At 43.4% G+C, this 21,149-nt stretch overlaps 1 protein-coding gene across 4 annotated transcripts in view; it reads right to left on the minus strand.

Moving 5' to 3' along the window:
• The window catches only part of SLC22A15 (solute carrier family 22 member 15), a 38,249-nt gene extending 19,867 nt beyond the window's left edge, over positions 1-18,382 (minus strand). For all 4 annotated transcript variants that reach the window (XR_008971529.1, XM_057404129.1, XM_057404126.1 and 1 more), the window contains exons 1-6: positions 18,192-18,382; positions 8,290-8,502; positions 4,898-5,030; positions 3,721-3,885; positions 2,570-2,699; positions 686-901 (exon numbers count right to left, since the gene is read on the minus strand). Coding sequence is in view for 3 of the 4 variants with exons in the window: in XM_057404129.1 (XP_057260112.1) it covers positions 686-901; positions 2,570-2,699; positions 3,721-3,885; positions 4,898-5,030; positions 8,290-8,502; positions 18,192-18,278 (944 nt within the window). In the remaining variant the exon portion in view is untranslated. The remainder of the gene's footprint in view (positions 1-685; positions 902-2,569; positions 2,700-3,720; positions 3,886-4,897; positions 5,031-8,289; positions 8,503-18,191) is intronic.
• Between the last annotated feature and the right edge of the window lie 2,767 nt (positions 18,383-21,149).

Genomic DNA, 21,149 nt, shown 5'->3' on the forward strand with positions numbered 1-21,149 from the left:
CTAGCCTGCAGTAGCCATTCTGGAAAAGCAAAAGAAAAACAGCTGTGTTGTCTACCAACAACATGATGCCATTTGTTTTCTTCTTAATACATCTTCTTCAAATATATGCATTATAAAACCAAATGTATGAACAGAAATGCCAGAGGACTCACGTAACACATCATACACAAGGTTTATTTCAAAGTAGCAGCAAAAGATCTCAGGGCTAGCAGAGCTATCTGTAGCAAAACAGGCACTTTTGGAATTAGTTTTCCGCTGGTGACTAGAGCACCATGGGTTGAACATGTTCATTTCACAAGGTAGGCTACCCCCCCGTTAATGGTCTCCTTATACATAAAACCAAGAATGATCCACGTGACTGGAAGTACTGACACAGCATGGGACAAAGAACAGCCTGACTAACCCTAAGCAGCCTTTGAGGGTCAGAAGAAAAGAGGCAGTTAACTAATTTGAGACTCTCAAAGCATGACGAAAACGCAGAGATAAAACACCTCACACCTAGACTGGCAAAATGGCTTCCTGTTAAAAATGCACCAAGCAAATACTATAATAAAAGGATCATTTTTAGGTACAGTGTCCCTAATCATACAGGCTAAGTATAATCTGCAGGGTGAGCAACATTTCCTCTCAAAGACTCAAAAGAGGCAGCAGCAACACAGCTAGGCCTAGAAAGTATTTCAAGTACCAGGTAAACATCATGATCAATGTGCGTCCCAGGAGGATCTTGTATCGAAACAGGTCCAAGAAGCCGCCAGCCTCTCTGGAGCTCCTCTCTGCTGGGAGTTTTAATGAGAAAGTGCACTTCTGCTTGCGGTTCCTCTTTGCGATGAGGTAGAGGGCATCTTCTGCTTCATTCAGCCGGCCTTGGGAATAAAGCCAGCGGGGGGACTCTGGAATGAATCTGAAACACGCATACATACACACAGACAGCTTTAGGATTTTTTCTTTCTGTGAGGCTGACTTGCCTATGGAAATGAAGCTGAAACACATTTGAGTGTAACAAAGAATTTTCCAAACAACCCTTCAGGTATAAAATTCACTTACTGAAACAGAGACAAGGCATACTGAAAGGAAAGGGAACATAAGTCATATGCAGTTTAGATACCAGGAAGTTATGTTGAATGTATACATACATACACATAACATACATGCACAATACTACATGTTGCAGTATCATTAGGAGACCCTGTCTTCAGAGACTTAAGGATTCACCACGTTGTTACAAGTAACAGATGATGTTTTTGTAACACCAACTTGTTGTCTTCCATTTCTTATTTCCCAACTTTTCCCCAAATTCTCTCCTGTCGACAGGAAGGCAGAGGCTGTGCAAAGGTCACGCTCTTGCTCCCCATGTGCACTGTTCACTTGATACATCTATAACTCCAACACAGTCTACAAAGCAAATCTATTACTTTCAGATTCCCAGAAGTAATTTAAGCTTTAGTCTTTTGCCAGAAGGTTTGTAAGATTTTTGCCTTTGACCAGAAGTGACATTTTACCTTTAATTTTAAAGGAAAGTGAAACTGTGCTTTTATAAATGAAAAGAGCTTGGAAAGGAACAGGTTTTCTTTCCCACAATTAAAAAAAAAACCAAACTGGTAGTATTTCCTGCACAAAGTAATTTTTAAGCAATGTAGGAGGGAGGCTGTGTGAAACTTGGAGTACAAAAGTCCTTTCTTAGACTAAGATAAGCCTCTGAGCACAGCTCTGAAATCCCATGAATAAGGCACTTCAAAAGACTGTATTTATCAATCTGAAAGCTAAAAAACTTTAACTTCGCGAACAGCCTCTAAAGCTCTTCCCTAAGTTCTGATGCTTCCTTTTGAAAGGGTGTACTGACTCTTTAGCAAAGAGTTTTATTCAAGAAGTTACTGAAGTTAGAAGGAAAAAACCCTTAAGTTTAAACAGCAGCTGAAGTTATTTTCTTCTTTCAGTTACTGAGATTTTACTGTCAGGAAGTATGTAAGAAGAGAACACTGCATCATATAGCTTTCAGTGACGGAATCCACAAACACAGACCCCTGGTGTCTTAATAAAGAAGCCTTCTCCCTATTCCTTCTTAATCGCATTTGAAAAAATAAAAGGAAGCTACCTATTTTTAATTTCATGCTACCTTTAAGACTGTATGTGCAAGCAATTTTAACACTGTTCCTTCTGGGTTAGCACAATTGTAAGAGAAGCATCATGTTATCATAAACCCACATAAATACTTCTGTATCTCTTAACGTGTATATATAGCATCTTGTAGCATACCAGACCAGTTTAGACCTACGCATGCCAGTTAAAAAATAGGATGTGCTTCTGCACCATTCTTGAGACTGCATCTCATCTACAGTAATAATGCATATAGAATACAGTGTACACTTACAGTTTCAAATACTGCAGCAATACTATTTAAAGGAAGTACAGAACATGGAGTGGCAGAGGTTGAGAGAAATACCTTAACTACACCATTTCATGCCATCCTAAAAAGGCACCTTGACTTAGTAGTTTGGTTTGTTCAATGGTTTTGTTTGTTTCTTGGTTTTGACATCTTTCTTGATGGAACTCAGTTTGAAAAATAACTTACAGAGAGAGCAGGAAGACGACTGTTCCTTCCAGGTTAACCACAACAGCCAGCATCCTCCAGGAACGAATGAAGTACCCTAATAACGCATACTGGGCAATTCCCACAGCAAAGAACAAGCCACCAATAGATCCTAGTGTACAATTAGAAACAAACCAAAACATTATTACTCCTGTAAGGAACATCACCGACTCTCAACACATGGAATCAGACAAACTAACACTTCATTAAGAAAAAGTCACTCCGCAATACAGGCAAAACCACAGCTATTTGACCAAAGAATATTGTGTCCTTCACCGATGCAGGGCAGAAGTATTACACCTAACTGCAAAGATCAATGCAAGCCCAAATCACTCTTCTGAATCCTCCTCACCCAAAGAAACCCCATAAACAATTGAATCTTGCAATTCCAAATGTATGTTTCAGCTTTGTATGTGTAAAAATAAATACCATTAGAAAACTGGTACTTTCAGAAGTATGTAGTATTCATTTGTAGTTCTCACGACTTTTAAGATACTCTATTTTAAGACAATCTCAACATAGCACTTTTGGACTTCATCACAGACTGGATGAGGCCCCAGAGGCATAACTGAACAATTTATGCACATCACATCTGAAGGACAGCTTCAAACCTAAGAACCAAGACAGTTATAGGTGTTGATATCTTCTGTTCTAAATTCTAAGGTTGGTTAACGCATGGCAGTTGTCTCATCTTCCCATTATATAAAAACACTTTTGATTTTTTTGAGAACTGCCAGGAATGAAAGAACTGGTATTAGCACACAAACACTAAACTCCATTGTCGTGGTTTAGCTACTGCTGAACCCAGGACACTCCATTTAGCACAGTCCAACATTGTGATGGATAGAGCTCAGCTATTGCGAACTTTGGATGAGTAATTTAGCTGTCTAACATTCACAGGGGATGCTTCAACTGGACCTTTGTCAACTTCAGTGATGCAGAAATCTGAATGGCCCCAAGTCATCTACTGTGTTTGTCTAAGGTTCATATTAGACAGAGCAAGACTCAGACTGTGGTCACACAGATGCTCAAGCAGAGTTAAATTTGCAGCTGCTATGGTGTTAGCTCTGCTGTGTCAACTGTGTAAAACTAAAATCTACCTGGCAGTAAAGACATTGGCACTCAAACTTTACCTGCTAATGCCCAGTAAGCAGTACCCACACACTCATTCAGTAGAACAAAGGCCACCAGTGACATCCCACCATTCATCATCCCTACCAAGAAGCGAGAGATGGCAAAGAATTCGTATGAGGGTGAGAATCCATTTGCAATGGCAAACAAGATGTCAAGAGCAAAACCTAGAAAACAAGGCAAAAGGTTCCATTTCAGAAGATTACCTAAAGAAAACCAGAAGCATTTATCAGTATCTTTACTTGAAGTTCAGTGGCATCTGTCCTAAGTAACACAATCGACAACTACAACACAGGTTTGGGCAGAAATTTAAGTACCTACAGTCAGTATCATAAATTGAGGGACACAAAAAGGAGTGGTTTCTGACAGCTAGTTTGCAGTCCTAAACCTTCAAATTCGGTTCACAACAGATTTTTTTCATATACTCAGAATTACTGTCTGGCTCCAGTTAAGTTGGTTTGATATTTATCCCCATACAGAAGACACAGATGAAACACATGACCAAGTACCTCCTCTCATTTTTCAAAAGCAGTCTATGCAAACTAGAGATGAGAAACATTACCAGGGGTGGTATATGGGGAGTTTGCACTGCATAGCAAGCCCACCTTTATCTGCTTTGAATGAAGTTTTCCTTTAAGAAAAATAATCTGTTTCTAGCTCTACATGCTAACCCATTGACACACAACTTCATAAAGACACCCATAAAGCATGAAGTTCCAAATTTTGTTTGATCTGGGGACAATAAAAAAAGCTTTTGAGCTTTAAAACACAATGAAGAACACACATAAATAAAATTTACCTCCTGTCTGCATGATTTAATCAGTACAGCAAATTCCTAGCAGGTTATACATTAAGAACATCGCCAGTAAGTTCTCAGGAATATTAATTGCAACATGTGGAGATCTCATGAGCATGATATGCATGAGTGTATGCCCATATGGTATGATACCTAAATACAGAACACCTCCCAGATATTCAGATGGTGACTGAACAGACAAATATTAATTTCTTGCTCCTGCTTATATTCCTGAAGTATACTGGAAGGACAAAACAAAACCAAAAATTACAGCATATGATTCACTACTACACATTAAGCTCTTGGCAGAAACGGGGCTCTTGCCACCTCTTCAGAGCCACACCACCTCCACTTCATTCATGTTGTTAGGTGGCACTGGTTACCTGTGAGATAGACTTTCTTCCTCCCGAAGCGGTCAGAGAGCTGGCCAAAGGAGATTGCTCCAACGAACACACCACTGAAGTAGAAAGAACTGGCAGCACTCACTTTGTATGATGTGTTGCCGATTAAAAACCACTGGATGGAGGAAAAAGAGTGAATTAACCAGAATCCAAGCAGTTCAGCAATAGGTAATAGTTGGGGGGGGGGGGGGTGGAATGACACATACTTGAAGGAAGATCAAGCTTTGTGTAAATATCCTTAGCATCACATTCAGTCACCAAACACAACTCCTACTCGGTGGTACTAAACCAACTGCACAGTTCCTCCAAATCATGTGCAGTCTTTGATTCTAAAATCCAGGACAGATCCCTTGGAATACTGTCATTTTTGCAGCCTTCTCCCAGTCTTCCTTTTATTGCCTGTTCTCACATAAATCTAACTCAGACTCAGTCCTATCTCATGACACTACTGTAGGTACACTATGCAAAAATAAAAATTGTGGTGTATGTCCAAAGATAATCCTGCATATGCTCCTCCTTACAGAATAACAGAATGGTTTGGGTTGGAAAGGACCTTAAGATCATCCAGTTCCAACCCCCTGCCATGCACAGGGGGGCCTCACACTAGACCATGTTACCCAAGACTCCATCCAACCTGGCCTTGAACACTGCCAGGGATGGAGCACGCACCACTTCTTTGGGCAACCTGTTCCAGTGCCTCACCACCCTCACAGTAAAGAGCTTCTTCCTTGTACCTAACCTGAACTTCCTGTTTAATGTATATGCTCATACACTTCTTTATGAGTCTTGTCACTGAGAAACACTTTGGTAGCATTAGCCAAGTTTTCTGGCTAAATTTGCAAATACCCATCTCTTTTATAGTGTACTTCATGTCATTTCCAGTTCTTCTCCATTCTAAATACAAACCCGACCTGTTTGATTCTTACAGACTTCATGTCTCAGGTTAAACCTGACAGGAAATTTCCCTCCACACATCTGTAGAATGAACAGATGTCATGCTCTCACTGTTCAAAAGTTAGAGTTTTTAGAATACAAAAGGAAATACCTTGTGCTCTTTACTTTTTCTACTCTGCTTGTATCTTGAGATAATGTATCATTTTACTGACACCCAACTTTTCTTCCTCTGCTGGTAAACTCGTGATTATGTCATTATCCCTGTAATAACACTCTAATCTTCTCCTCATAATCTTCTCTTCCTCTACCAAAATCCCATTAGATATCCTTTCTAGCACAGCTTGTATTATTTCAAAGCTCAGTTATGAACTACTTCACCATGCGTGCATAGCCACGCAATTAAACCTCACCAAGATTAGGGAGCTAGCAAAACAAAATCATTCAGAAGCTCCAAGAAAATAACTTGCTTACTCTCAGTATATGCTTCATTTTGAATTGCCACTTTAATGGTGAGGTGTTTACTGATACAGTAGGTAATGTGCCCATAAAGCATCAACATTGACAAAATTCACTTCTAAAACCAACCACGTGACCAGAAATCAGCTTTAGAAGCCTCTCTAGATTTTAAAATCAATTCTAAGAAAAATACATTTGTACAATAATAGCAGATGAGATTAATTTTATCTTGAAATAACATGGCCAGTGTGTTCTGTAAGAGTTAGAAGAATCAGACCCTAACTTTCGGTATACAAAAGCTGCCAGAACTCAAACTCGAGATGCTTTCTGAATCATTCAGGGATTAAGTGATAATTTGGTTGCAAAGCAATATTTGTGCTGCAAATTAATCTCAACAGCTATGCAGCCCCTTAAAGGGCTCCAGGCTTTCCTCTTCTACATAAAGCATGTTACATATATATGTTTGATTTTCACAACTTAACCTTTTTACATTGGATTATATTTCAGTGTCGGTTCTCAATGGTCCCCTTATTTAGATGTAACGCCACAAAACATGCATGAAAAACATCCTCCTCAAATGTAGAAAAGACTTCTTTATACATCAGTAATGAAATTAGTGATGAGAACCACCAAGTAAGTGTGATCTCACTTTTTTAGCACATAACTTCCAAATACACCACATACTCAGGTAAAAACCTTTAAGGAAATGTATTTTAACAGTTGGAAATGGGAGAGGTAACAAGATTTTATACACATGGGCCTTTATTGAGAAGTTTGTTAAAGAGCTAAAAAGCAGGATCTACAGAAGTTAGCTTGGGATTTCTTTTTGGTTTGTATTTTTCAAGTAAACTTTGTTCTTTATCTGCATTTCTTATTTATGTAACTAAAAGGCACAAGAATATAAAGTTTAAGTCCTAAAGCGTTCATAGGCTCCATAAACGTGTCTGACTTGTCAAGTTGAAGATTCTTGGATAAATAACAAGCAAAAAAGAAAAAGCTTAGAGAAAGTTTGAAAACCTTTCTGAGCTTTAAATCACGCTTAAGAAATTCCACCACTCATTAGGGTTTTAAATTAAATTGTGGCATATATACTCATACTCTCTTTATTACGAGAATGAGCAGCAATACCTGTTGTACATAACTGCTTGGAACTGTTTCAAAGCTAGCAGCTTTTACTAATATGCTCCTAACCAATTAAGTTAAGTGCTTTGCAGGGCTACTTCAAATTGCATTAATACCTCTGGACAACACCCCTGAATTATCAAGTGGTACTACACTCAACTCAACTGTACAGCTCTAAATTCAGGTCCTTCAGAGATGTACTCAGGGCTCTTTCACAGAAGAATTCGACATTCACAGAGACTGAAGGGCCCAGGAAGGAACGGTGTTGCACAAATCAGTGCAGAGTCTTGAATCATTTCTGTAGGGACTGTGGCTAGATTATGAAAGAAGACACAAAACACAAAGGCCATGCCAATCAGGCTAAAGCTTGTTTGGAGATAGAATGGGAGGAGCTGCTTTGTCCACCTGATTCCCCACAGACCACATCTTCCCTCATATCTGCAGTTGCAAAAACTGCAGAAGCATCTTCCTCTCCAGTTCCTCCACCGCTTGCTCACTGCATGAGGGATGCACTACACGCACCTGACCTTAGCAAGGGAATCACAAGAGGTGGCCAAAAAGAGCTCAGGGTCCATAATGGATTTTGAGCATGCTAGGATGACAAATGGCATGATTCCAGCTCAGTTGTAGAACCAGACTACAGGCTACGTAACTTTGACATGGAAGAAGTGGGAAGTTTTGGAGCAGAACTTTGCTCAAGATCTGAACAGTAAAGTAAAGCTAGTTTTTGTTCCTGCTACAGATAGATTACCTGTTCTCGACCTGGAGGTAGCACCCATTTCACTTGTTAACCAAAACGTGCATTAGTATGACAGCAAGAAGCAGTACAACCAGCCCCTTGTTACCAATCCAGTAAGATTTCCTGCTCACACATGAGGCAGCAAAACCCATTTCAGACTTACCTCAGAGACTATCGATGTGAAGCTGCTGCCGAAGTGTACGTGCTTATGCACCTCACTGCCATTGGCGGTCAGAAGCCATTCCCCAAAAGCTCTCTGCTCGCTCACTGACTGGTTGCCATGGCTCTGATTAGCTGAGAGCTCTTGGAGATCCCAGTGGTAGGGAGGAGTTGCGCCCACCAACGCGATGAGGATGGCTTCAGTGGCCACATAGAGCTGGCATCAAAGACAAAAACCATCAAAGACGCTAAACATGAATCATCTGCAGCTGCATCAAATCCATATTAAGAAATAATCCTATTTTATATTCACCTTCTATCAATACAAGGTGCCATGTATAGCCCCCATTACCAAATATCACACACTACAGAACCACAACACAGTGGTTTATTGCACTTGTTAATCTGTTGATTATTGGAGAGAAAAGAAGTTCCCCTCCTGACACCCTTCCCTCAGTCAGAGGCCCCCTAACTCACACACAGCAAGTAAACCATCTGGATATTATTAGTACTAAGGAGATAAAATACAACTGTTATTTAATGCAAGTATATTACTCTGTTGTATCCTCTTCTTCCACCTGTGTTCATTTCTCTAATTTGATATTTGGAACAGATCTGCTCCTCATTATCCCTTATCTAAACTTTCCCAGTTTTACCAAAATTAAATCTTTCCTTTTTTTTTTAAATCTTCTGTGAACCTCTTTTACTGTAAAAAATAAAAATAAAAAATTTGTACTGACACGAGGTCTAAATAAAGCAAATTAATAATTTTAGCACTGTTTAGGAAAGAATAAATAAAATTGCTGGAAACCAGACATTTCAAGCCTGGTATAGAGCTGCCCCACTGCTGACTGTGAATGATGAGCATTCACAGGCCACTGCTTTAACAGACTACATTACAACTGGCTTAAAACCCACGTGCTTTTAGACCTGTTGGAACACAGAAGTGGCACAAGTTCTACAACACAAGACAATATAAAGGCTGAGAGACAAAAAGAGTTGCTGGTAACAACACAAAGACCCCTTACTCGCCAAATAAAACCACCTCTTGTCTCAAGCTCTCACTGTGGAACAGTAACCCAACACAGTATCTCCTGAAAAACAAGCAAACAAAAAGTCCTGTCACTTATCCTGCTATGTTTCCCATTAAAAAAACCCCAAACCCTCAGGCATGTCACTCCATCCCTCAAACGCCACTTCAGCCACCTCCTGAATGCAGTCCTTGCTCTGCTCTTAGCATCTCCTCCATTCGTTCTTGGGAAGAATGTACCTGCAGGGAGGTGTTCTCTCAGAAGGCTGCTACAAAAACAAGTCTCAAACCTGGAAAGACCATAGATAGGCACAAAAAAAAGTCTGAGGAGCACTGAATTTTGATGTAAGCACCCCCAGGTAATCTGATTCTGCTCTGTACAGCAGTTACACCCAGACCTAAAAGAGAATTGCCACTAAACTAACAGAGACCCTCCGAGTTATTACCTGAAAGCATTTTGTTTCCATGAGCTCCTTTTTGCATTCTACATGAGAAAACTATTTACCTCCCGCCACAGTTCAAGAAAATCAATCTGTTTCAACTTTTTAGCATGAAATTATTGAATAATCAAAATGAATTTAGAAGAAAATCCACAATCTCTTTACTCTGTTATTAAGCTAAAGGACAACTAGACAGACTACGATGAAAAGTACAAGAACTCATCTAGGAAAGAAAGCAATGACTAAGATTACATGGGGAAAGAGGTGTTAAAAAGCTAAGTGTCCATGCTGCTAGGGATGTGTGACTGCAGTACTCAAGAACAGTTTGAAATGAGAATTCCAGGTGATGATCAGTGATGCATCCCTGTGCTCTGACTCACTCAGACAATTCCGCATCAGGACTAAGTAATAACATCTTTGCTTTTGTCTTGTGAAATAATAAACATACTTTTGAAGTAGTTCAGGAAATGAAACCCTCAAAGCACTTGGTTTAGAGAGCACAAGCATAATGCTTTTCATTTTCGTTTTGAGGTGAAACCTACCCCACCTGCAAAAAACTAAATCAAAATACAAGTGGCAGCAGCACGCAAAGAAACACTACAGAGGGTTTTCAATGAAAAAAATTTACCCTTAAGCATCCTAGTGGCTACAGTAAGCAAGGATATGTAAGCAAAGATAGAAACACTTTCAACTGACCTGTTGAATCAGGAAATGCATGAATAAGGACATGTTTTGGTGTTACCCAATCGTAGGAATAGTCAAGAAAGTTAAATGACATTAAGTATCAAGACTCCTCAGTTGAACACCAGCAGTACAGCTCCATCAATGCCATGCCAGGAGTGCCACTCCACTCTTTTTATGTAAAGAAGGACTTATATGAGGCCCAAGCAAAAAAAGTGCCAGAAGTTCCCATCCCAGTTTACAAATACATTACAAACCAGCCCAGGACTGAACTCTCTCAATGGCATTATAGGATAACATGAAGAAAACATCAGGAACTGCTGGTAAAAGAAGGCAAAAATTGCGGGCCAACAAGTAGCAGGCACAATGTAGTCCTGCTTCAACAGGCAGGATTATTCTTCTGTCTGCATTTCACCTTTCTCTCCTATCTTTCAGCCTCCTTTGGCTAAAAATATAACTGAGTCACAGCTTTGTAAGAGGTCAAAGTCCTCACCTTAGCACTCTGGTCTGGGACACTGCCAAAGAATAGTGGGTGAGCCTCTTGGTCTCAGAGGGAGTTCACCTAAGACTATGAGAAAAGCATTCTCAGCTGTGCCTCGACTTCCTTGCTACCAAAGGACTAAAGCTTTTAACATGGTAAAAAGATGCAATAAAAGCATAGACCGTATGCTAAATTTTGGTGTTTATTGCATCAGAAGTTTCTGACATTTAAATATCCAGACAAAAAGAAAGACATTGCTGGTATTTACTGCGCGCAGTTCTGGTGTCCTCAGCATAAGAAGGACATGGAGCTGCTGGAACAAGTCCAGAGAAGGCCACGAGGATGCTCAGGGGCTGCAGCACTTCTCGTATGAAGACAGGCTGAGAAACTTGGGGCTGTTCAGCCTGGAGAAGAGAAGGCTGTGTGGAGACTTCAGAGCAGCTTCCAGTATCTTAAGGGGCCTGCAAGGATACTGGAGAGGGACCCTTCATCAGGGACTGTAGTGATAGGACAAGGGGTGATGGGTTCAACCTGAAACAGGGGAAGTTCAGGTTAGATATAACGAAGAAGTTCTTTACTGTGAGCATGGTGAGGTACTGGAACAGGCTGCCCAAAGAAGTGGTGAATGCTCCATCCCTGGCAGTGTTAGGCCAAGTTGGACAGAGCCTTGGGTGACATGGTCCAGTGTGAGGTGTCCCTGCCCATGGCAGGGGGTTAGAAGAAGATGATCTTATGGTCCTTTCCAACCAAAGCTATTCCATGATTTTATGATGTGCATAAGCTGCACAAGCAGAAAGCTGGAATAAGCTATGCATACAACTCTCTTCAGCTTTCCTTACCCAAGGATCTCAAAAGCTTCATTGTGCCTTCCAAGGCAAATTCTTAACACCCTTTCCCCTCAAAGCTCAGCAGGATTAGCAAAATAACCAGGTGAACACAAATACAATGTTTAACCTGGTTAAATCCCAAACTTAGAGGTAATACTGTAAACAGACAAGACCTAGAAAACAGATCCTATTGCTCTAGAGGGACTCCAGTCCCACTGGGCTGACACTTTGAAACAGCAAGCAGAGGTTTTACTCAATGCAAACAATGTGCATGAAGCACTATAATACCTCTAGGCAATATGTAAAGGTGTATATAATTATATAGTAGGTGTACAGAGGTTAACTACTTCAGAAAACTCCCAAAACCAAGTTGATGGTGTGGCTTGCTTATGGAAAAACCCAGGTAATTTATTGCCTACAAAACACAGGAAATTAGACTGTGTACGCATGGAAATGGAAGGGAGATAATGTGTCATAATACAAATATTTTTAATCCATAGTCTTTGCTATGCAGTAGAATTGTTAACTCCAAGGCTCATTTTCCAAGGGTGCCAAGAGGGCAGTCGGGCTAGGTGGAATATCTCAGCAGTCTACCAGGCTGAAAGCCATCTTGATTAATGCAGAAGATAGGATTGCTTCAGCTCCCACTGAATCCAAACACCAGCCACTGCAGAAAATATTTTATGTAACAATAACCTTATTGTTACCAATGTAAAAACATCTCCCCATACGTTTTACCCACACTCCATACGAAGACAACAATCACCACTGACATTGTGCCTCCCAGGCACCTTCCAACCCAGCTGTTAAAAAGACATTGCAAAAGCAAATTCAGCCACAGCTACAGAGCCCCAGAGCCAGTTCCTTCTGACAACTTCACTCTTTACACAGCACGCAGCCCTCACTTTTTAAAATAGATTCTTTTATTTTTTTAATAGACACAACAATCTGCTTCCTTCCCTGTGTTGCTAGGCCTTCAGAATGCCTTCTCCCAAAACTCATGCATCTTGCTATGCCCATCAGCAGTAATTCTGTTAAGATCTTTACAACAGCACACTGAACAGGCATCTTCTAGGACTAGACAGAAACTGAAGTCAGCCCGGTAAGTTAAGCTGCAAAAACTGACTGGATGGATGTGTTGATACAGATGTATACACACAGAACATGTGACTGCAATGTCTGAGTGAATCTAGTGATGATTAGAAGAGCAAAAGACCTAGCAGCTGTGAATGACACTTTGAGAACTACCTAAATAAAGAGCTCAATTACATGTGCTTTGCAGTTCAGATGCACCTGAAGAATGGAAGGTCCCAAAGCTGCAGCTCATGTTTGATGCCTCAAGCTCACTCTGACCACACTTTCCCCCTGAACACAAGCCATAAATTGGAGAGTGCACTGGGTTAGATTAAGACACAACAGAATTTTGAGGGAAGACTGAGATGTAGGCAGCTGATAAGGTATTCATGACACCCCCTTCACTCAGGATGATTTCTGGAAAAGTGACAACAAGTTAACTATTTAAAAGAGTCTTAGCACCTAAATCATTGAAATTAAATGTAACAGGTGACTGAAGTAGTACACTTTCTCCCTTCAGAGATGGGCCATGCACAAATGGAGCAAATGGGTTTTCACTTAGAAGTTCCACCAATTTTGAGGTGGAGATATTCTTAGCTAAATGAGCAGCAGTATCTCTTTGTGTGATTAGTTTACATACTTACACTCACCTTGCTTATTTTGCTTCCCAAGCAGGAGTAAGCTATACCAAAAGAAGGAACTACATTCAGTGATGCAACTACTCTAAAAGGCTTCATCGCTTCTGCGAGTAAAGCAACACCATCCTTTAGCATGTTCCAAGTAAGATGCAATGCACAAAAAGATGTAGGAATAAGAAGCTTACCTCAAGAAATAAAAATTTTGGCCCCTCCTTTTTATGTGTGTATTCATGCCATGTTTGAAACCACACCTCTGTGTAAGAGGCTGCACATCTGACACACATTCTGTAACTTTCTTGAGAATCTGAGGGACTTAAAACTTTTACTTCTCCCATAGACATCAAGAAAAAAAGCCAAACAGGAAGGTAATCAAAGGAAGGTACACAGCAATTCTGTAAATCATTTTTCTATCTGCCACCTTGCTTACATACCTTACAGGTACTTATAGTTGAACTCAGGCACACTGCAAGTAATTTTGGGTAAACAGCATACCTGTCATGAAGCCTCTGGAATAACTTCAACACCCTATACTAGCAATCTGTGCTAAAGCCACCTCTTCCCTTCATTTTAAATTGTTCATTACATTTCAGATTGGGTTTGTACTTTCTGTTCAGATAAAGCCCTACTCAGGGACTGGGAATAAGTTGCCCAGTGCATGATCACTTCTGGCTAGTTCAAAGAACAGCTTAATAGACTCACACAAATGTAAGTAAGACTTGCTGACAAACTATTTTATTACCATCATTACAACTACAGAGTGATGTCTCATGCCACTAAAGACACAGAATGTGTATAAGGGGGCAGTAGATAAAAATAATGCCAAGAAACAGAGTCATAGCCTTGTCAAAAAATGAGGCTATGCCTGGGATCACATCTCTATCCTGCCTGCAGACAGGCACCACTACTGTAGAATTATTTTGGGACGAGCCTGCCTTACTTAAGCCACAAGCCCCAGAATCTCCTTTCCCTTAAAACACTTGTGCAGTTGGGCTGTTTAAAAGCAGCTTTCTGCATTGGGATATTCCAATGATAGATATTATACATGATCTTGCTGCCAACAGCAAAGAGATATTAGCAGCACTACTCATTAGAGCTGCACTGCATCAAGAATGCCTTTGCCTTAAGCCAAACTATTATTCAAGAAACTTGATGTTACCGTCCTGTTTTTCCATCTTCCCTTCAGCTAATAATAAGTTGGAGAGAAAGAAACACCACCTTGGTAATTATCCAGACTGCTGTGCAATACACATTACCCAACTTCAGGCAAAACCTTTTTCAGCTGTGCAAACAATACCTCCCTTTTCAACTCCAACATGTTTTAACATGCCTTTTAATAGAGTAAAGCACATTTCCATTCTCAGATTTCTGCAGGTTTAAAAGACACCATTCTTTAATAATGCTTCAATAGAATTTCTTCAGAAGGTAGTGAACACTTTTCTAGTAATCAATAGGTATCAAGCAATGACTTTTAGTTCAAAGTAATGTCCTAAGTATTCCAAGAGTTATCAGCTTCCCTTTACTCCTCTCTCACCCTCTTAAAGATACAGTGGAAAGGCAAGACTAATCTGGCCTCAAATTCATGTTGTCAGACTATCCCTACATTCTTTCAGATAATTTCTGTCTTCAGGTAATTCCACAGATTTCAGGAAAAAAAAAAGTTTCTCTACATTAACTGTTGTCACTCCATTATGAAGTTATCAGAACATTCCTAGAAGTCTTCCAAAGTCCCATTAAGTTGGTAGTGGCTAAGCCAGGATTACCTTAATACAATAACAGCTCAATGAGTTAATGAGTAACACTGGCAGGTAGCAGAGCAGTAATACAGATCGGCAAAGAAATGAAAGCAGCAGCCTGTAAGACTTAAACTTAATCTAGTTTTACGCTGATGATGTGCAAACCCATTTTTGTGACTACAAGCAACCTGCAGGTTTTTCGCCACTGTCAGTAAGCTCATTCCACAGGTCAAGAACCAGTACACTGAAGCCCATTGACTACCATGTGGAAAGCCTCCCCCATGCAGACACAGTTGTTTGATACAACTTGGCTGAAAGAAGCTCTGTGAACTAAACTATGTTTGTAATTTGAATTCAGAGTCAAGATACATCGGCATCTCAGTACGAGTACATGGCAGAAGTAGTTTACTGGAGAAATCTGTACGAGCAGAAAACCACTAAAATGTTGGAAAATACCTAGAAAGTATGAAATTCAAAAGATGAGAAAGATGAATCAATGAAAAGGCACAAAAGCCTTTCAAGGAAAGCAAGAACATCTGCTGGGGATCTTATGGGGCGGGGAAAGCAGAGTTTAAGCTCAGTATATCAGAATCAGTGATGAAGGGACTTGACACAGTAGACAAAAGCAGTTCACACCCATATGGTATTCTTATCTCCAAGCACATAGAAAGGGTTTTTTTATACTAATAGGCAAATGTGAAAACACAAAGCAACTGAGGGAGAACATGGGAAGGGACAGGGAAACAAGCAATTGTGGCACCCATACCCACCTGGACAAAGCCCTCAAGAGCTTCCCACTACAGATAAATGCCTGGATGAGCTTCCCTGCATGCACAGCTCTTGTCCCAACCATGTGGTGAGCTGGTGGGTGCAGGAGTGAGGAAGTTGGGACCCTGAGCCCATGAGGGGCTACACAACCATACCTGACCACAGCTCAGATTCAACCAGGGTATAAAAGAGACCAGAGGCACATGGAGTCAGTCCTCCTTGGAGGAGTGGGCCTGAAGTTGGGGACTCTCCCCTTGGGTCAGTACACTATCCAAGGTAACATGACATGTTACCTCCCTTTTTAGGTGAGGGTGATTGCACATTTTGGATCACTGACCATGAAGTTTAAGAATCAGCAGTGTGGTGCCAAAACCATGGGACATACCGAATCTGCAGTCAGTGTTGGTGGAGCTTTGAGTTTGCACAAAAATTTCACTTAGCTTCAATTTATTGGTTCTGTGACAGCAATAAAAGAGAATAATCAGCTCATGGCAGAACCAGTGACAGAAACTAACAGCTCTTCTGCAGCCAGATGGTGCATCTTGTCCACTAAAGGAGCCCATGATTACCTAGCTCTATGCTGTCACATCCCAGTGACACATTATGTAACTTGGCACCAATAAAGGAACACAGAAAGCAATCAAACACCCAAGCAGGAACCAGTTGTGCAAGTCCAAATCTATTCACAGACTGACAGACAAACTTCACATCCAAATCCTCTACAAACTCCTGCGCCTGCATGATCTGAAGCAAAGAACCCTATCAGTCAGGGGATGGCAAAGTTCAAGAATTAAAGGTAACTTAAGAAGAAAGAAAAAGCCTGCAAACCTGACAACTTTTTACTTTAGTTATTCTGAATTAGTTCCAAGATTTGTAAAGATCTTTCTTTACTTCTGCCAGTAGAAATGCAAGCTAAACCAGTAAAGAGAAAAAGCAGGCATCTGAATTTTCTGTGGTCATAGAATCTGCTTAATACTTCTGTCTGTCCCCTAGCTGCCCAGAGAAGATTAGAGCTGTTCAGCATGGAGAAGAGAAGCTGTGCAGAGACTTCAGAGCAGCTTCCAGTATCCGAAGGGGGCTACAAGGATGCTGGGGAAGGACTCTTCATCAGGGACTGTAGTGACAGGTCAAGAGGTGACGGGCTCAAACTGAAACGGGAAGTTCAGGTTAGACATACGGAAGAAGTTCTTTACTGTGAGGGTGGTGAGGCACTGGAATGGGTTGCCTAAGGAAGTTGTGAATGCTCCACCCCTGGCAGCGTTCAAGGCCAGGTTGGACAGAGCCTTAGGTGACATGGCAGTGGCAGGGGGTTGAAACTAGGTGATCTTCAGGTCCTTTCCAACCCAAATCATTCTATGATTCAATGACACTTAAGTTTGTCCCCCTCTTCCCTCCTGCAGCTAGGTAGGTTTCCACAGTGGCAGTAACCCAGTGCTCCTCAGCCTAGCTGAATTCACTAACTGTTAAGTTTTAACACTGAGTAAACTAAACCTCTCTCAGATTTAAACTACACTTTATGTCTTGACCTAACTGTAGAGATGCACATATTATCCTCATCTCCCCTCCGCACCCCAAAGGGAGCAGGAACAAAAAGGAAGCAAAGCTGAAAACAAAGACAAACCTGGTTGCAGAGCATATCACTTGGTCATGGAGCCTCTGAACAACATTATAGCTCTCCACTATTACTTTGGACTCCAATTTTATTATGAAACTTAAGAAAGCCACAGTTGTGCATCTCACAGATTACAAATGTGACTACCCAAAACATAAAGCCTTGTCCAAACACCTGATGCTGAGACCCTACATCCTAAGAGTTAAGTCAAGGCAAACCAAAGCACCATAACCAATCACAGGCCATCAACTGATTAGATGAGAGCTTCCGCACAGAGGTACCTGCGACCTCTGCTTTTTAAACGCTTCCACCACAAACAAGCCACACACAACCTAGAATTCACTCCCCGAGGCCACCGCCTCTAGGTCGCGCAGGATTCCCAGCACAGCCTATGACAGCAGTCGCTGCCTTCCAGTCTAGCTCATGGAAACCTCAGTTTAATTCCACCCCACTGCAGCTCACAAACTGCACACTCCCAATTTGCTCACCGAGTGAGACAAAGCATAACCCCTAAGGCAACAGCCAGCGTCATGCACTCGCCCCACATTCACTTGGGTGCGTGCCCTCCTCCCGGCACCGCATCCCGTGGGGAAAGGGGCAGGACGGGCAGGCTATGTCTCACCTGCAGGAGCACGGCCAGCAGGACGCACAGGTACACCTGGTAGGGCCCCATCTGCCCCACCAGCGGGAACGCCTCCTCCACCTCCATCCCGCTCTCCCACCCGACGCGCAGCTCCGGCCGCCCGACAGCGCATTCCCGGCCCGGGGCGGGGCGCGGAGCGGAGCAGCCGCGGCGTCCTCACTGAAGAAGAGGAGCAGGAGGAAGAAAGGGCGGGATGCGGCACTCGCACGCAGGCGCCGGGATGGGGAGGAAACGGCCCGCCCCGGGCCGCGCGCGCAGAGATTCCTCCTTCCCGAGCGCCAGGCTGGGAAGCGGAAGCGCGGCCAGTGCCGCGTTCCTGGGATGAGGACCAGTGCAAGCGCACGTCCCCCGTGTTAAATGAGGGCGGGGGATGCTATTGGCTGCCCTCGGGGTCCGAAGGGGGGTGTGTGGATGGATAAGGGCTCTGGGGTGGGTGTAAGGGATGTGAGGGATCTGGGGTGTGGGTGAGCCAAGAGGTGTAAGGGATGTGAGGGATCTGGGGTGTGGGTGAGCCAAGAGGTGTAAGGGATGTGAGGGATCTGGGGTGTGGGTGAGCCAAGAGGTGTAAGGGATGTGAGGGATCTGGGGTGTGGGTGAGCCAAGAGGTGTAAGGGATGTGAGGGATCTGGGGCGTGGGTGAGCCAAGAGGTGTAAGGGATGTGTGGGATCTGGGGTGTGGGTGAGCCAAGAGGTGTATGTGAGGGATCTGGGGGATGTGTGGGATCTGGGGTGTGGATGGGCGAAGAGGTGTAAGGGATGTGTGGGATCTGGGGTGTGGATGGGTGAAGAGGTGTAAGGGATGTGAGGGATCTGGGGTGTGGATGGGCGAAGAGGTGTAAGGGATGTGTGGGATCTGGGGTGTGGATGGGTGAAGAGGTGTAAGGGATGTGAGGGATCTGGGGTGTGGATGGGTGAAGAGGTGTAAGGGATGTGAGGGATCTGGGGTGTGGATGGGCGAAGAGGTGTAAGGGATGTGTGGGATCTGGGGTGTGGGTGAGCCAAGAGGTGTAAGGGATGTGAGGGATCTGGGGTGCGGATGGGCGAAGAGGTGTAAGGGATGTGAGGGATCTGGGGTGTGGATGGGCGAGGAGGTGTAAGGGATGTGAGGGATCTGGGGTGTGGATGGGCGAAGAGGTGTAAGGGATGTGAGGGATCTGGGGTGTGGGTGAGCCAAGAGGTGTAAGGGATGTGAGGGATCTGGGGCGTGGGTGAGCCAAGAGGTGTAAGGGATGTGAGGGATCTGGGTTGTGGGTGAGCCAAGAGGTGTAAGGGATGTGAGGGATCTGGGGTGTGGGTGAGCCAAGAGGTGTAAGGGATGTGTGGGATCTGGGGTGTGGATGGGCGAAGAGGTGTAAGGGATGTGAGGGATCTGGGGTGTGGGTGAGCCAAGAGGTGTAAGGGATGTGTGGGATCTGGGGTGTGGATGGGCGAAGAGGTGTAAGGGATGTGTGGGATCTGGGGTGTGGATGGGTGAAGAGGTGTAAGGGATGTGAGGGATCTGGGGTGTGGATGGGCGAAGAGGTGTAAGGGATGTGTGGGATCTGGGGTGTGGATGGGTGAAGAGGTGTAAGGGATGTGAGGGATCTGGGGTGTGGATGGGTGAAGAGGTGTAAGGGATGTGAGGGATCTGGGGTGTGGATGGGTGAAGAGGTGTAAGGGATGTGAGGGATCTGGGGTGTGGATGGGCGAAGAGGTGTAAGGGATGTGTGGGATCTGGGGTGTGGGTGAGCCAAGAGGTGTAAGGGATGTGAGGGATCTGGGGTGCGGATGGGCGAAGAGGTGTAAGGGATGTGAGGGATCTGGGGTGTGGATGGGCAAAGAGGTGTAAGGGATGTGAGGGATCTGGGGTGTGGATGGGCGAAGAGGTGTAAGGGATGTGAGGGATCTGGGGTGTGGATGGGCGAGGAGGTGTAAGGGATGTGTGGGATCTGGGGTGTGGATGGGCGAGGAGGTGTAAGGGATGTGAGGGATCTGGGGTTTGGGTGAGCCAAGAGGTGTAAGGGATGTGAGGGATCTGGGGTGTGGATGGGCAAGGAGGTGTAAGGGATGTGTGGGATCTGGGGTGTGGATGGGCAAAGAGGTGTAAGGGATGTGAGGGATCTGGGTTGTGGGTGAGCCAAGAGGTGTAAGGGATGTATGGGATCTAGGGTGTGGATAGGCAAAGAGGTCTAAGGGATGTTAAGAGGTCATGTGTGTGTGTTTGTAAAAGTAAAGGACGTGTAAGGGGTGTGAAGGGGATGTGAAGGGGTGCAAAGGATGTGTAAGGGGTCTGGGGGGTATGTAAAGGATGTGTGAGGGGTCTAGGAGCAGATGTATAAGGGGTGTAAGGGATCTGAGGGATGTGTGTGTAGGGGTATGTGAGGGTTGTCAGGGAGGTGGCACAGAAGTGGCTGGGTGGCTTACAGTGAGCCAGACTGGGGAGATGGGTGCTAAGTGGCGGTGTGTGGTGTTCTTTATGAGGTGCAGCAGCTTTGGTCACAGTTGTTTTGGAAGGGGAGGAGGACAAAGGCATTAATGCTGGACCCTTGATCGGACCAAGTCAGCATGCTGGCCCTGTGTGCTTGGCAGGGAAGGCTAGTCTGAGTTCATTGTGGTTCTGGGTGTTGTGGCATTCTCCATACAGCAGCTTAGCTCTGATCTGGTTTCATCAGAAGAGCGCAGCTAAGTTACAGTCTGCCCTCGGTGGTATTGCATCTTTACTGAACAGTGCTAGCCCTGTGTGTGGGAAGCTGTACCCACATAGTTCATGTTTCTTGCATACCTCAACACACTGCTGACATACCTCAACTGTGATTATACTTCATAGCATATGTGCTGGTAGTTGAAAAAAGTGCATTTTATATGAAACTGCTGTAGCTGGAGTTCAGTTCTGGACCTACACAGATTGTGATGCTCCTGCTTTAATGCCTAATGAGGACATGACTGTCACAGCAATCT

The sequence above is a fragment of the Pezoporus wallicus genome, unplaced genomic scaffold (genome assembly GCF_028554395.1).
Source record: "Pezoporus wallicus isolate ANWC-B61680 ecotype Strahan unplaced genomic scaffold, APGP_CSIRO_Pwel_v1 contig_6598, whole genome shotgun sequence".
Lineage (NCBI taxonomy): Eukaryota > Metazoa > Chordata > Aves > Psittaciformes > Psittacidae > Pezoporus > Pezoporus wallicus.